Below are 16,789 nucleotides of genomic sequence, written 5' to 3'. Positions count from 1 at the left end.
AATGAGCGGAACACTGTCCCTGCTGCCATGCCATCACTGCAGGTGCCGCGCCAGTTTCGTGGGTTGGCAGCGAATCGCCCCTCCTTGGCAAGGGGCCGAACTCCCGGTCTGATTCTGACCATTGCCCTTCCAGTGACCAGGGCAGAGCCGTCAAGGCCTGCGTCTGCTGACTGACCCTGGTTGGCGACTGGCGAGGTAAGGGTGAGAATCGGTGCCTGTCCGATGAGCAGTAATGGGGGCATGGAGACCGGTGTTGCGACAGGGAGCAATTCCGCGCCAGTGAGGACTGATGTCTGGGAGACCGTCTGGGCGAGGGTGACCTGCACTGTGGCAATCTTTGGAGGGAAGCTCACCGGTACCGGTGGTACGGGGACTGGTGCCTCAACTCCGGTGTCCCATGTCTCGTAGGGAGAGAGCGTGGTTTTAGGGACCTGGGTCTTCTGACCAGAGACCAGGATGCAGTGCCGGGGTCCTAGGCCATGGAGATGGGGATCTACACCTACGGTTCGGAAACTGAGGGCGTTCCACTGCCCTATTGGGCAGTCCCATGATTGGCTTGCCCTAGGTATTGGGGCCTTAGCCAAGTCTGGCGTGGTGTTTGTGGTGCCAGTTGTCTGGCTTGTTCTTTAGCCGCCAGGGCCGCTTTGGGCAATGAGGGCCCTAGGAGAAGCTGGGTTCCCCTGCTGCTCCTGGCAGTTGAATCCCTGGCTGGGCTAGGGGTCCAACCTCAGCGGTACTCCCCGTCAAACCGGACACATGACCTGACATAGGTCCTTTGCCCAAGGCCCCTTTCCCTTCCAATGCCAGGGGGCTCTTCTTCTTTTGCCGCTTCTTTGGCACCGGTGAGGGGGAATGGTGCTGTGCAGAGCCCGGTGCCGGCGGCACGCTCAGCACCAACACTGAGGTGCTCAGCATGGCATCCGAGCGGGAGGGGTCCGAGGCAGGATGAAGCGCAGCCTCCATGAGGAGGGTCCTCAATTGGATATCCCGCTCCTTCTGGATTCTAGGGCGAAAGTTCTTACATATTCTGCCCTTGTCCTTGCTCCCCAAGCACTTCAAACATCTGGCATGGGGGTCACTAATAGGCATTGGCCTGCTGCACGATGAGCATGGCTAGAAGCCTGAGGAACGAGGCACACCCTGCTCCAGGTTGAAGTCCCAGCCAGGACTCTAACTACCACACTAACCTAACACTTAATGTCTAACTAAGTACCTACAAACTATACACAAAGACGACAGACAATGGGCTGTGAAGAACCGCTAATGCTCTTGTGGAGCAAGACAAGGAGCTCTCACCAACCATCATGGGCAGTAAGAAGGAACAGAGAGGGCATAGGGTTGACAGAGCCTAATATACCAAAGCATGAGTGCGGAACTCAAGGGGGCGCTACAGCCCACCCTATGGATACCACTAAGGCAAAACACACCTAGAATGGAACTGACATGAGCAAGCACTCAAAGAAGAACATCTGTTCCTTTAAGCTAGACATCAGAAGGTATCTGGTATATCAATCTGCAGTGAAGTAGCCCATTTCCCAGATACATCCATTATATAATTGAAAATTAAAGTGGTTAGGAGAACACTGTATGATCTTCTGGGATGTACAGAATCTTTATAAAAGTGAGCAGACAACTCGACAGGCCAATCCCATTAATCAAAGAAAACCATGATTAATATTGCCGGAATGGATTCTGCCATCCTTGCTCGGGTCGAGAAGTACCTGACTCCACAAGTAACGGCCAAATCAGGTCCTATATATTTAGCTCAATGCAATTAGTTATAACAGGCACAAGATATTTTTGTTAATAACTATGGAAATGTTGTATCATCTTCTAATTTAATATTGGTGGAAAAGTCAGAGACACTAATTAGTTCCATTCATTTTTCCCCCTGCTGAACTACATCTTACTATACTGTGACAATTGTCTATGGCAATATGTTTCTTTCCTACTAAGTATTTTTCTCTCATCTTCACCCAGAATTCTGTGGGTTTGTCTCTTTTTTATACAGTTCCTCACCCTACAAACCTGGCGTACAGAATTAGTTTTTCCTCTTCTGAAATGACTTAACGCCAATTCCTTGTCATCATGTCACAATACATCTGTCCTACAAGCCAAAACTGCAAAAGACAACCGTGTGTTTGTTCTTCTCATCTACCTTAAAGATCTGTTGAGCGCCCTCCTCCATTCGAGGCCAGACTTGATACCGAAATCTCCAGAGGGTATGGAATTTGAGAACAGCATTCAGTCTTTGCACTGTTTCAGGGTGATGAAATTCGGACATCAGCATACCAGAAACAGCCTCAGGCACTTTCACAGCACACAACAGGAACATGGCAGCTGCAGGGAGTGAACATTTTATCAGCGAAGTGTTTTCAGAGTGTATTTGTTTTGCAGACAAAATTGCAGTCACGTAAAAAAACCAAAACCCTACCAAAAAAAATGCTCCACAGAAAATGAAATCAGCAATATACTAGCACCAGCAAAAAGTGTTTTGCTTCATGAAATGGAATCAGTGTCACTCCACCTCTCATAGCCACCACAACTGCTCATAAAAAGATGTTAGCAAAGCTGTTTTTTAAAACAGAGAATGCTTTTGTTCTCATGAAAATCTCAGCAACGATTAGTTTAGAATAAAAAGTAAGTCCAGGCTTCATTCATCAATAACAATAAATAAGAAGCAGCAGCACTTTTACAGGACTTTCCAACTCAAAGTACTTTACAAAGGACAGAGGGGGAAACTGAGGCACAGTGTTTTAGTGACTTTCTGAAGTTCACAGAGCCAATCAGTGGCATGCTGGGAAGAGAAATCAGGTTTTCTGACTCCCAGTCCAGGATCTTATTATCCTACTGTATAGATCTGCATAGAGGGATATTCCAATTGTAGATAGACAGTGACTAAATTATTGAGAATGTCTCAGTGCACTGGAAAAGATCATTAATTTTTTTAAAATCTGGTAAATTATCCCATGCTAAAAAATAGAAAATAAGAAAAAAAAATCTATGAATGAATACTTCATAACTCTCCAAAAGACCAGACAGGTTCAGAATCCAAATATTTACAATGGAATTTCATTACATTTTAGATGAAAAAAAGATTTTACAGTGAGATTTGGTTCTCAATCTTGCAAGGTGTTGAGCAATTCTGGGAGGTGCTGAGCACCCTCATCTCCAAGTGAAGTTAGGGGGAGTGAAGGGTGCTGAGCATCTCATAGAAGAGCTCAGCACACAAGCACTACTGATCTGAAAGTAAGTGGCTTTTGGGCAAACAATACAAGCGTTAATTAAGAAATAGTTTGTGTTTTCTTTCCTTTGGTCTTGTCACAATGCGGTTATAATGCTGTACAAAAATGCCAAGGATTTTTAAATTACGGTGTCTAAATTAACCTCTACAGTCAGCCTCCTGGGCACGTGAGAACATAAATGAGAAGGAGTTGGGTACCTTAAGTTATGTATCTAAGAGATCCCATGAGGGCTCAAACGGGTCCATGTTAGTGGATCCCAGTGCAAGGTTGGGCCCTTTGTCCTTAATTACTTTGCAGACTTTAAGCCAGAAGTAATACTGGTGTATTCCAAATGTGATTTTTCAAATTTTATAAAATTTATATCATCATTTGCATTGCAGTCATGTCTTGGAGCACCAGTTACAGACCAGGAGCTAGGTGCTGTACAAACACACAGGACAAAACATGGTTCCTGTCTCAAAGAGCTTACAAAGTAAATATAAGACAAGAGAAAATAGAGGGCTGCAAACCGGAGGCATTAAAATTAAATGGGGCAAAATTTGTTGGAGGTATGACAAGTTTGATCTTAAGTGGCTTCCTCTCTCACAAAGGCCCCCTATCACAGGGATTTGAGGGGAATGGAGCTGGATGCAAAAGGTTGTGTTTTGCTGTTGTAGCTGCCAGATAAGAAAACAGAAAATTAGAGACCTGTTTACCCACAAGCAAATATCAATGCCAACAGCATTAATTTCCACAGATATCAGTCTCCAAAGTGTGGCTGGCTGCCTGGAGCTGGTTTGCCCCAGGAGGCCTGGAGGTATTGAAGAAACAATGTATTGTTGTTAAGTTTTGTGATGCAGTTTCTTTTTTGGGGAAGGGTTATGGCACACAGCAGGAGTGTGTGCTCTCTCCTTTAATATCTCTAACTAGAGTCAATTCGTGAAGCAGAGCTGTTTCCTTCTAATCTGGCATTGGCATCTCGGCTGGGATACCCAAAAGAGGGGATTGCCTGCCTGCTGTTTGTGGCTGCTGTGTATAGTGTAAAATAAACAAGTTGCCCCAAGAACATACCCAGAGGTAGGGTCACTGATTCCTCCTCCAACAGGAAGCTGACCTGCAAGGCCCCAATATCTGTTATGGATGGGCAGCAGGGCAACAATACCAATCTCTGGTTCAGGTTCTCTTACCTGCTGCTCCAGCCATGTGCTCATCCACGCTGAGCAGCAGCTCCCATGCTGCGGGCTGAATGTCCCCATACATCTCCTCTGTTAGAATAGGAGCTGCCTTGATTAACAGTGACAAAGGTGCTGGGGACAGGCTCATTACCTAAAGAAAATGAAAGTGTATTTCATAGCAGAGTTGAGTAAACTATTGTTAGCAAACAACATATTCACTGATTTTACCCTTTTATCTGATCACGAATTACCCACAGTGTCTGGTTTTAGCAAATTAAATTAACCTGATATGAACATATCACACTTCGATGTGAACATATTTCAGCCTGTATGCTGTTAGCAAACTATTCATCTTGACTATCTGCTGTTTGTTAATTGTGGTGTGCGACTGGGCTATTGTTGCTGCTCCCTGACGCAGTGACTGAAACTCTGATAAACTACAAGAAGGGAAAGCAAAGGCTTTTCAGGTTGGCAGCACACATGCTGCTATAAATATTCACACAAGTCTTCACAAACTTCTACTGCAGCAAATTCACAACTGGTATCTAAACACTTGCTTTTTTTAACCCGTATTATTTGAGGTATTAAAATACCCAGACACGTAAAGTCACGTTGGATTAACTGTCCTGTGGGCCCAGGGCTATTAGATTTTGTGGGGCCTCTGTATAGAAGTCTTTTTCCAAATTTCAAACAAAATGATCACAATTATGGCATCAAGACTACTAACGCTATTCTAAACTTTGCCTTTTGATTAACATAAAGCTGTTCTGTGGTTACATTTCAGTCTTAAAACATGTAGAGTATAGTTAAGTTAATTCAAAATAGCCTACTTCTTATCTTAGAAAAGCTGTTATATTAGTTTCTTTCTGGGAGGGAGTTTGGATGCAGGAGGGGGCTCCAGCCTGGGGCAGAGGGTTGGGGTGCAGGAGGGGGTTTGAGGTACAGGCTCCGGCTGGAAGGCACTTACCACAGGTTGCTCCTGGCCAGCAGCACAGCTGGGCTCAGGCAGGCTGCTTGCCTGCCATAGCCCCATGCTGCTCCTGGAAGCAACCGGCTGCTGGCACTTCTCTGCGCGCCCCTGGGGGGAGGCGGACAGCGTGTCTCCATGCACTGCCCACGCCCGCAAGTCCTGCCCCTGCAGCTCCCATGGGCTGGTTCTCATGGGAGCTGCGGGGACAGTGCTGGGGATGGGGCAGTGCGCAGAGCCACCTCCGGTCTCCCCCCTCCTGCCACAAGCCGCAGAGACCTGCCAGTAGCTGTCCGCTTCAGGAAGCGACGTTGGGCCATGGCATGCAGGCAGTCTGCCTGAGCCCTGCTGCGCTGGGGCCCTGGGCTGCAGCCACCAAAGCTCCTGCGCTAATTCGGCCATGCTTAAAGGTAAAGACTCCAACTTGGGGTTCTTTTAACTGCTGCTCCAGCTCACTCTTTGGCACGTCCTACCCATTTTGGGGATGCCGTTTACCTCCATGGGTATTATTCAGGAGTAGTCACGCACTCCAACTCTTCCCACTCTCTGCACAGGCTCAAGGTTCCACAATCCTTTCTCCTCTCACTGCTAGGGTGACCAGATGTCCTGATTTTATAGGGACAGTCCCGATATTTAGGGCTTTGTCTTATATAGGCGCCTATTACTCCCCACCCCCTCTCCCAATTTTTCACACTTGCTGTCCGGTCACCCTACTCACTGCAAACCCTCCTAAAGGGCAAGGCAGAACCTAGCCTAATCAGCATGTCACTGTGGTAGGAGATATAGTAGTACCTGCTGTCTGATGTATTTCAACATTCCAGAGTCCTTTTTTCCTTCCAAGTTGATATCCATTACTCTCTTCTTCAGAGACGGAGTTCTCAAGCATGATTTGTCCAAGCACTGAAAAAGAAATGGAGTTCAGTTATCTGACAATCTCTGAGACACCATATTTGTAAAGCCAGGAAATCTAATTCAAGTGGATTCTGAAGCCATGGTTCTGAAGCTGTCCATATAAGGCCTTATGTTCTGACAGTGTTCAGCAGCCAGCGAGCTGGCATAAGTAACCCTAATTCTAAAGGTTTAAAAAAAAATCTATTTTTAATGTTAATTTCCTTAATAAGATCAAGGCCAATAAGCCAAGTCAGAAATTTGAATGTGTTCCCTGAAAGTGCCCCAGAATACTCTCATAAAAAGGTTACAACAGTGTGCACTGTAGAACACAAGTGTTTTAATATAGTTCAAAGTCAAGAGTCCACAAATTCCAATCTAAAACCATTCTAGCCAGGGAGTTTGTGACCCACTGCACCAGTACATCCACTGTTTGTTCTCTTCCTCTCAGGGAAACATAAGCAGCAATAGGTACCTGGACACGAATTTACGGCTGCCTGAAAGTCAAACCAAGCTGATCATCATGTAGCCCAGTGACAATGAGAAACGGGATTTACCAGCAAACCTACTGTTGCCAGCCATGATATGTTCAATATCCAGAGCACCACAGTTTCTCCTGTATATTGTGTGGCTTTAGCTTTTCCTTCTAATGGTGGTAACCTATCAGCTAACACAGGGGTTCTCAACCTGGGGGGTCGTGACCCCCAAGGAGGTCGCAAACAGGTGTTAAGCATTGCAACCATCCTGGGCGTCTCTTATTGCTAAATGAAAGCGTAGTTTCAGCTAGATCCTGGCTAGATGATTGGGAGTTGCCAGAGTGGTCACAGTATGAAAAAGTTTGAGAACCACTGAGCTAACACATAAAAAGAAATGGATTAGATAGAAATAAATGGCATATGGTTTTTTCCTATGTAAAGATCCCCATCTTTGTGTGTGTATGCACAGATGCCTTATTGTCCAGTGACCATTTCTTTATCTCTATTGTTTGATAGCCTTTACTCGTAAGGCATGGGCTATGAAATCGTATAGCTTAACATTTTGCACTGGAATTCAGTGTTTGAGCTGAAATAACACCCAAGAGTGCAGAGTAAGCTCTTTAGCTACTGCTCATTTACTCTGCCATGTGCTCACCTCAGGCCTTTCGGCTGGCAGAGGTGACAGAGGTGACAATTCTAGAGGTTGCTTCCTTTCCTTGGTGCTTAACTGCAGCATTGCAGTTTGTGTCAGGCAATATGAACATATGAACACAGTTTAGTGTTCTGAAGAGCAGCATTTCTGCATTCTTTGTTTCCTCTCTGCTTTGTTCTGTATCAATATATCCATTAATCCAAGTGGACATCTAATCACCTATTCTGTGACAGGGAAATGTTACGAACTTGCAGAGCAAAAATTTCCACCCACGGGGATGCTGAAATCTTTGCATTGATGAGATGAAGAAGTGAATTTAACAGTGCCAAGGACACAAATACTTCTGCTTCCAATTAAGGGGTATTATTATCACTTGAACATTGGAATGACTCCTACAAGACTCCTATATTACATGTATTCAGAAAATCTGCATCTGGTCTGTTTCAGCTCAGGAATATATTCAGCCAGTTATGGGCCCTGAATGACCCAAGTACTTCAGCATGTCACAAGCTTAGGTACCTTGCTGAACTGGGACTATAGTCTGGGTGGTATTTACTGGCCTTCTCACCTCCTTCTGCTTTTTGCCTCTTGCCACATTGTTCAGCACATTGTTTTCTCGGAGCGAGTCCACAGTGTCACCATACAGCAGTTTGATGGCTCGGACCAGGCGAGCACAGGAACGGCTGTGGTGGAGGTAGCAGTGCGGGTGGCAGTAATCAATGTGGGTACATATGAAACTCTGCTGGTTGCACAGCAGGATCATGACCTGGAACCCAAAGAGGGGAGTGGTGAGTTACTCAAAATTGAGGAGCGCTAGTTTGGTGGTGAGAGAATGCCCAAGATGAGCAGCGTTCCCCTCATTTCATGTGAAGACTATTTTGTCACTGACACCGGTGAAATAAAAGGGGAGGGCCAGGGTTAGAAACTGTCATATATGTGACCATCATTAAACGCTGGCAGCCCCACCGCAGATTTGAGTCCATTCCTTTCAGGGTGGGGAGCATTAGGATATTCCCTGTTCCCAAAATAGGAATAAACCCAGCCCCCTAGGTTGACATCTGAGAGAGAACCTCCTAGGGGCTCCTTGCAGCTGCTGCCTCTGAAGGGTAGGAGCAGCTCCTGCGGCACGTGGGCACTGGAGGGAACTTTCAGATCCTGCGCTGTGGGTCAAGACACGCACTAGTGAACCCCAAGTACCTAGCAGTGAAATACCCAAAGCCAACAGAGGGGGGGCACTCACCACACATTTGCCTCCAAGAGGGGAGGTGCTGTGCATTAACAAACCCCCTGCCCAAAATAAGACAGCTCCAGCACTGCCAACCCCAAACATTCAAAATTCATGAATCAGGCCCCCAGAAATCGTGAGGTGGACTCAAAAATCATGGGTTTTTAAATTATATATATTCTAATTTGCTTTTCAGCTTTTTACCTCACTTATGTTGATGTCAATAAGGAGCAACTCCACTAAAGTCAGTGTATTTACACCAGTGTAAAACTGGAGTGAGATCGGAATCTCATTGCTTGCTACGGGTCAGAGTCTGTTCCCTTCCTCGTTTTGAGCAGTGACTTACTCCACCAGTTGTGGCATTAAGAATACCAGAATTTTGCCTTACACGAGTTGTAGGGTGAAATGAATACCAACACGGTTGTGTACAGAAAAGGGCTTGAGCCTGGTGTTCCCTTTGAAAAAATTGTTAATAACTGTTAAATAAAGCAGGTTTACTCAGATAGTCTGGGTTTTTTTTTTACCCTGGTTTTATTCCACAGAGCAAAAATATCTCCTGCTTATCAGAGATGTTGATCACTGCATGACATTAATTGCAGTACACACTCCTTAAAATTCTCCAGGCTTTCATCTATGTGTACTAAATACCAGACAGGCACAGGCACAGAAATATTTTTAGCTCCCTCCAATCTATGCCTTACATTGATGAGTGTGTCTATCCTCCCATAATGGGAAAATGTGCTGCTGCCCTCTACACCTTGGTGGCCAGATGCATATGATCAAGTCGTCCACCAGTGACTGCATCCTTTAGTGTCTCATACTAAGAGTCAAACAAATGTACTGATATTTCTAAGGTGGGTGTGATCATAACTGGTACTACAGTAGTGCCTGACAGTAAGGATGGACTAGTAGTTAGGGTACCAGTTTAGGATTGGAGAGACCTCGGTTCAATTTCCTGGGAGACCTTGAGCAAGTCACTTGCGTCTGTCTGAGTCTCAGTTCCTCATCTGCAACATGGGGATAATAGCACTGTTATGCTGTGAGGATAAATACACTGAAGACTGTGAGAAGCTCAGATGCTATGGTCATGGGGGCTATATAACTCAGGTGAATCCTGTCTTCTTTTTAACTGAATTTACAGTTTGCAAAGGTACCCAGATTAGGAACTCTTACGGTAGAGAGATAGGGCCCAACTGAGATTGCAGCTCCACTGTGTTAAGTGCTGTACACACACATATCAAGGGGTGATCCCAGGCCAAAGAACTTATCATCTTAATAAAGGAGACAGACAAATGGTGGGAGAAACGAAGTATTATCTCCATTTTACAGAGGGGGAGCAGCCACCCTTTAATGGCTGCAGCCTACAGACACTTTAAAGCCCTAATGCTACGCTAACTAAGCATGAATTGTGAACAGTTTACCACTACTGTATCATAATCATTCATTCTGAAACCTGAAAGTGCTAGGTCTGAGAGCATCATGAGGGTCCTGTACTTACATGCAGCCACGACATGTTCCGATGGTAATTCTCCTCCGTGCCTGTGTTACTCAGCACTTCAGGCTCAATGCTGGGCTCACTTGCACTCCAAGGGCTCCCTTCTTCAAAAGAAAAATACCCCAAAATGTGGTGGTTTTCACTGCTACCCATGTGTTTAAAAGCTAGGGAAAGTACTTGTAAGACAGGCCAGCCTTGCTGAGACCAATCACAGTATACAGAACCTGCTGTATGACATAGACTGCCTTTGGAACCCTCCTCCCTCTTGTCATCAGCTGGACTGGCAATTACAAGCACCATTCTCAGTCACTCTTAATTTGCCAACTAGTCAGTGGTGAGCATTGTTCCCATTTTTGGGAGAGGGGAAGGAGCAAAAACAATGGAAACAAATTCCTTGCATCACTAAGATGCTGCAAATTGTCAGTTCAATGATCTGCATTGACTGGGCTCTGTGGTTAAAACCATCAACAAAAATCCAGCCCGAAGTGGAATCAGCCTGCTGCTGTTGCCACCACCAGGTAATGTCACCGTTACTTGCCCATGAGAAGACACTAATATAAACGGGGATGAAAGGGGAAAAAAATCCACACTCTGTGCACGCTAATTCTAGAGAACTAGGGCAAGGGAGAGAACTCTGACTTGTCACTGAACTGATCCCAGTGTTTCCGGCAGCCACTTATTGCTTAGGGGTCTTCCATAATGCCCACGTTTTAGAACAGAAGTTGCGTTTGGAAACATTTTACCATAAATATCATTAGGGGGTAGCTCTGGTTTAACTCAGGTTCGTCCTGTCTTCTTTTTTCTTTTTCAAGTGAATTTATGATTTGCAAAGGTATCCAGATTAGGAACTAGCTCTCCTATTTATCCACAAGAGGTACAGCATGGGCAAAGCAGACAGGGTCAGAAGGGCTTCTGAGATTGGGAGATTAGTTCAGCCCTCAGGCTTTATCCAATCCTTGACATCTTTGTTGATGTCCCTATCACTTTGTGCCAATTGCAATGGAGATTTCTTGTGATGTGGGGTCCATTTTGTTTCCATCAAATAAATGTATAAGGACAAATTTTTTGAAGACGGAGGCCATTATATATAAAATAATTTTACATTCTACATATATTAATAGATATCTATTACACTCTCAAATGACATATATGTCTGGAATATTATATGATATAATATAGAATATAAAATGTACACACATATAATATCATACAATATAAAATGTGCATGTATACATATACAATATCTACTGTCATGGATAATAAAATATCATATATAATGTAATGATATTTTATATATATATATTACATATAATGGCATATATATATATATATATATATATATATATATATATATATATATATATATATATATATATATATATAATATGATTTGTAAATGTCATATATCTATATCATATGATTTGTGTGTGTGTACCTCCTCCTAAGCACAGCATGAATTTGGCTGCCAGTCTGGTAAATGCCAGTATTTTAAGAGTTCATACACTAACACTGAGATTTAAATTGACAACCTTTGTGTGGAACAGAATTTACATTCCAGTGTGCATCAATGGCAAGATTTGAACTCTGGCCTTCTTGGGTGTTAGCTTATGCAATCCATGAAGAGGAAAAGACAGCTGCTTAATTCAGAGAGATGGAGATTTCTCCTACTCTAATGAATCTTTATATTTATTTATTGTTTCTGGACCTGCTTTAATCATTTCAGAATCTGAATGCTGCCTAATAGCCCCGCTCCCTTTTTAGACCATCTCATCTATGTTACCTATGTCAGTGACAGTGTCCCTGCTGTGGGACAGCTGCAGCTCCTCATTCTCAGACTCTGAGTCCTGCCGTGATAACTTGGTGCTCTTTAGGCTGCCGGCCCGGCGAATGCTGGACAGGGAACCCCCCTTCTTCACCCGGAAACTGCGGGTTCCTTTAATCTGGAGCAAGCGGGAGCCTCCTATCCTGATCTTCCTGCTGGGAACTGTATTAAAAGAATAAAAGAGGACTTTTTTCCCCTTAATTTTCCCCCATTTTAAAAAACTCCTAGCCCACCCTTCCCCCTCCACTCCTTATTGTCAGCCTATATTGCAGCACCTTTACTTCTGTCAAGGAAAATGGGCAAGAGGCTCCCTCCAAAGCCAGCGCCAATGCAGCTCTATCGATCACTCAGTGTTGGATTCTTTTTACAGAAATGTACTCAGAATCTTCTTTCCTGGAGACATGTAACATCAGATCTGAGCTTGTTTATACTTGGGATTAACCCTGCTTTGACCACTCATGTCCAGCAAATGGGTAAACTGCACTGGTAGAAACCCCAAGCAGAGACAAGGAACACCACAAGTGGCACTGGTAGCGTTAATTCCTGCTTGAAACTCGAGTAGACTCAACTGGTGCCAACTGTGGCTTTCTTTGCTCACCGTTGGACTTTGCACTGGTGCACATACAACAGCTGCTGTCCACCAGTGGTTGAATGCCAAGTGCAGACATGGCTTCTCTGACAAACCTATCCTCCTGCTGATTCCAGGTCTGCAAACCCAGATCTGCCCCTGTAGCGGGATCACCTAGTTCATTCTCACAGCATTTGTGACTGCAGATAGCTAGCCTGATTCGCCAGATTAGTAGCACAGTACATGTTACTTCTTTGAAGTTAGATTTGCATAAATCCCTGTCTTTGCATGATACTCTTCATAATTAGAATGCTTTAAAGGAAAACCAGCATGTAGTTCCTCTCCTGCAGACAAGGCAGCAGCTTTCAGGCACTAAAAATACATCTATTGACACTGTGCGTTTCTGATGAGCACAAACATGAAATGGTTCAATGTTCAAAGCACCGATCATTTGCATTTTTTTCTCCTCTTATTTCAAAGGCAAAACAATAGCAGCACATGAGTCCAAATGTTGCAACACTCAGTCATTAAACTGTTGATCTATTCAGAGAAGAACATACAAGATCACCTTTCGGTGCACTGTAGAGACTGGCCTGGTGTACACCTTTTGGTATAAAATAGGTAAGAAAAATATATAAATGTAATTATATTTGGACTTGAAAAATCAGCCTTCTGAGTCTTGAAAATCCCTCTCACTTCCCCAGCTTTATATCCTCCTACCCTCACCCACAAACCCATTTTTGTGACTAACATCCTATTGACAGAATAGGGCTGGATGGGTCTCCTTTTTGGAACTAATCAGTGCTGCTCATTAATCAGCTGGACAGATCACTGTTGAGTGATTTGAGAATCTCCCTCCCAGTGTCTGAACTGAGACTTAACTCACAGCTGGTTAGATTCTGTTCAACCTCAGCACAGCTGGCTAAATGCACAGCTGTTTTGGCACACCTCGCCACATTTCATGAAGTCTGTAGAAACCTCTTAGCACACAATTAGTACATAAAACTTTCTAGGGGCTACCTGTTAATCTAAATTAGTATATCTATGCTTTGGACCTACCTGTAGCAGGTTAGACACAGTAAAATCATAGTTTTTGCATAGCTGTTAAGACAAACCTGGGTTGACCATCAAGCAAAGTAATTACCACTCAAGAGGAGATGAAAGGAAAGAAATGGATTAGTACTTGTCAAAGAGATTCGAGTAAAGAGGCCTGTCCTTTTGTCACTGCAGGTGAGAAAAACGTAATTACTGTCACACAACAACAATTTTCAGCTAGACAATTATAGATTCAGAAAGATGCCTTTGCATCTGCTATGTTTTAGCCCAGGTAAATTCCCAGTAGAGTAGGCTGTAGCCAGAGCAAAGAACACTTCAAAAAAATAATATCTTGTATTTGTTTAGCTTATTTCAGAACAAAATATTACAAAGCACTTTGCTAATGTATAAACTGAAATACAGCCTCCACATAGGGATCACTTTTCCCATCACTAAAATGCAGCTGCCTCTGGATGCAACATAGCAGCTTTGTAAAACTTGCACAGCAATACTACACCAAACCTGGGGGCAAGAAGTGAAGAAGGACCCCCATGCTTTACTGAAACGGCAGGGAGAATTTAGTTAAGCAGAATGAGCTGGAACTATTCTTGAGAAAAAAAAGATTTTACATTGTATCCAAAAGTGTGCAGCACAGTAACCATGCGGGGGGGGGGGACACCCCCAATTCCATGTTGTCACCACCACCATTTCTTGCAACACCTAATGTTTCAAGGAGGCCTCCTATACATGTACTCTGCCACCTCAACCTTGCTATCCTCAAAAGATCTGATGGCATCACAGCACAGGGTGGTTGCAGGCAGTTGCTATGGAAGCCTTTTTAAAATTTAAAAGATTTGGCCACCTAATACATAAGGGACTTCTCATCCTGATTTATTTGGCAATGTCAAATTCTGGAGACTTGTGCGTTCCATGGCTGCTACCAAGAGTCAGAAGAAAAGGAAGTGGGTTATATGAGAAATCTTCAAGATGACTCTGCAGTTTGATGGTAAGCTGCCTTCGCTATCAGTAGCTGTCCCATTCCATGTATTTTTTGAAGCAGTTTTACAAGTAATTCTTGGAAATGTTTCATATATGAATGTATCTACTTGTGAATGGAATCACAGCTCAACCATGAGCGTGAATGCAATACGGGCCTGATCCAAAGCCCTTCATAGTCAAGGGAAATCTCATGGTTGACTTCAAAGGCAAGCTACAACTGTGGATACGCTTCGATGATCTGCATTGTTTAGCACACAAGTATAATTCTTCACAAGATCACAAACCATAAATCCCATCCCTTTAAAAAAAATTGTTACAGAAAGTCTTTGTCTTTACATGTCTGTTATGAAAGAGATTTTAAACAGTGTGCCTTGCAAATGTTCTACACTAAAACACACAAACTCGACTGTCATTTACAGGTAACTGTCCAGAGCATTCAGTCTCGAATAGCAAATGTCAAGTAACTACTGACTGCATATTGTATTGCAACACTTGTACCGTCATATAGTATGGGGATTTTGCATGAGATGGTTTTAAAATGGAAAACATTCTGCTGCCTTCACCAAACACAGTGAGCTTGAGCTTTGCTTGTACAGTACGCAATATGCTGGTAATATTAACCTGCTAGCCATCAAGAGCCACATAGGTAGGTGTTTTTCATGTGGTAGTAAAGAACCAAAAGAGGTCCGGGGTTCTGTTAAATGCCATGACCTCTGAACACAGGTAGGGATTTTTACATAAGGATCCCATCTTTTGGCCCATGTGTGGTTTTTATCCCACATTGAAGAATAGTATAAGAAAATACAAAAATCAGATCAAACACTGTTACTTCTAACTAAGCATTGCACCAAAAGGTACTACTGAATTTACACCATTTGCTTTTCAGAACCACTGTTTGGTTCTGCTAATATCATTACCTGGATGACTTAAAAATCTTTGTTTTTCACACATAACATATGCAACATGGCAGTCTAAAGGTAGCTCAAAAATTATTCATGCCATGTGGCTCTATGGCTTCCTGCTTTTTAACACAGCCTATGGAAATGAAGAGACATAAAATACAGCATCACATAACAAGCCCTGACAACATGAAAGCTTCACTCTACTGACAAACCTTTCTTCTCTTCGCAGCCAGTGTCAGATTTGAGCGTGTGGCTGCTGCTGTGCAGGGAGTCTTTTGAATCTTCATTTTCATCCAGAATCCCAGCAAAGCTGATCTTCCTCTCATACCTGTGCCTGTCCAGCTCAGGGTCCAGACGCAACCTGCAGCTCTCCAGGTCCTGTCGCATCATGTGGACCATAGAAACATGTAAATAGCATAAGCTCTTATACTTTTCTCCAGCAACAAAGAATTATCATTATAGCAAGACCTGCCCTCAAATGGAAATCCTACTTCTACCATCTGGAACTAAATTTCCAGTTAACCTAATCCCTTCATAGCTAACCTACACTGACACATTTTCAAATCCTGATTGAATTTGGCTTTCAGCTACTGTATACTCAATGCAAGGGGATATTGTTCTGCTGGAAGATATTAATAGCTGCCATCAACTGGGCCTCTGATCTATAGACGATCACAGATCTGGTTAAAGACAATGGGTATGCTAATCACCCTTCTTTCAGGCTAAACGGATAGAGCAATATAATGCCCCTGTATGTACTGATATTTGGAACCACCAGGAGGGTACTGCCTGAGCCACTAGGCTACATGAACTGTGTGGTCAGGGGGATTTCCCTGGGACTGGTGACAAACACAGCGGGGATAGGGGATTGCTTGCAGTTGGCTATGTGTGCGTGTGTATGTGCGCACGCATGCGTCAGAGGCAGAAAAACAAAGAAAACGCCAGCAGACAGCAAGAGAAGCAGTCGTGAGCATGGCCCTCAAAGAGAGTAGAGAGACAGAGCTCCTTGGGCACAGAACTGACTAGAGAGGCAGACCTGTAAATAGCGAGCAAGGAAACTGCCTGCTGTTTGTTTCTGCTGCTTTCAAGAAAACAGGACTGTGTGTTCTTTCTTGGTAAACAAACAGGACAGCACCCGACTCGGATCATCCATTTCTCCTCCTGGCAGAAACAGCCCTGCAATGCCCTGAACACTGACGAACCATTCGTTCCAAAGCGGCAACATTACCCAATTATGCCAGTATTCAGATATACACATCCATTTCCCTTAGCAGAGACTGAAAAAAAGGCAGGTTAAACACATAGGGTTCTGTTTTCAAAATGGCTGGTGAGAAGCACATACAGTGAGTGCAGTTAAAAAG

General features: G+C 43.8%; 1 protein-coding gene across 8 annotated transcripts in view; it reads right to left on the bottom strand.

Annotated features, from left to right (window-relative positions):
- UNC80 (unc-80 homolog, NALCN channel complex subunit) overlaps window positions 1-16,789 on the bottom strand; it is a 187,766-nt gene that overhangs the window by 67,307 nt on the left and 103,670 nt on the right. For 6 of the 8 annotated variants that reach the window (XM_084643900.1, XM_084643903.1, XM_084643905.1 and 3 more), the window contains exons 26-32: window positions 15,641-15,806; window positions 11,883-12,086; window positions 10,106-10,206; window positions 7,951-8,148; window positions 6,159-6,266; window positions 4,412-4,550; window positions 2,159-2,340 (exon numbers count right to left, since the gene is read on the bottom strand). In XM_084643900.1, coding sequence (XP_084500026.1) covers window positions 2,159-2,340; window positions 4,412-4,550; window positions 6,159-6,266; window positions 7,951-8,148; window positions 10,106-10,206; window positions 11,883-12,086; window positions 15,641-15,806 — 1,098 coding nt within the window. The remainder of the gene's footprint in view (window positions 1-2,158; window positions 2,341-4,411; window positions 4,551-6,158; window positions 6,267-7,950; window positions 8,149-10,105; window positions 10,207-11,882; window positions 12,087-15,640; window positions 15,807-16,789) is intronic. The other 2 variants (XM_084643906.1, XM_084643907.1) reach the window with 1 other exon arrangement.

The sequence above is a fragment of the Lepidochelys olivacea genome (assembly GCF_965140295.1).
Source record: "Lepidochelys olivacea isolate rLepOli2 genome assembly, chromosome: 11".
NCBI lineage: Eukaryota > Metazoa > Chordata > Testudines > Cheloniidae > Lepidochelys > Lepidochelys olivacea.
Note: the sequence above shows the minus strand (reverse complement) of the source record. Positions and strands in the feature narration are given on the sequence as shown.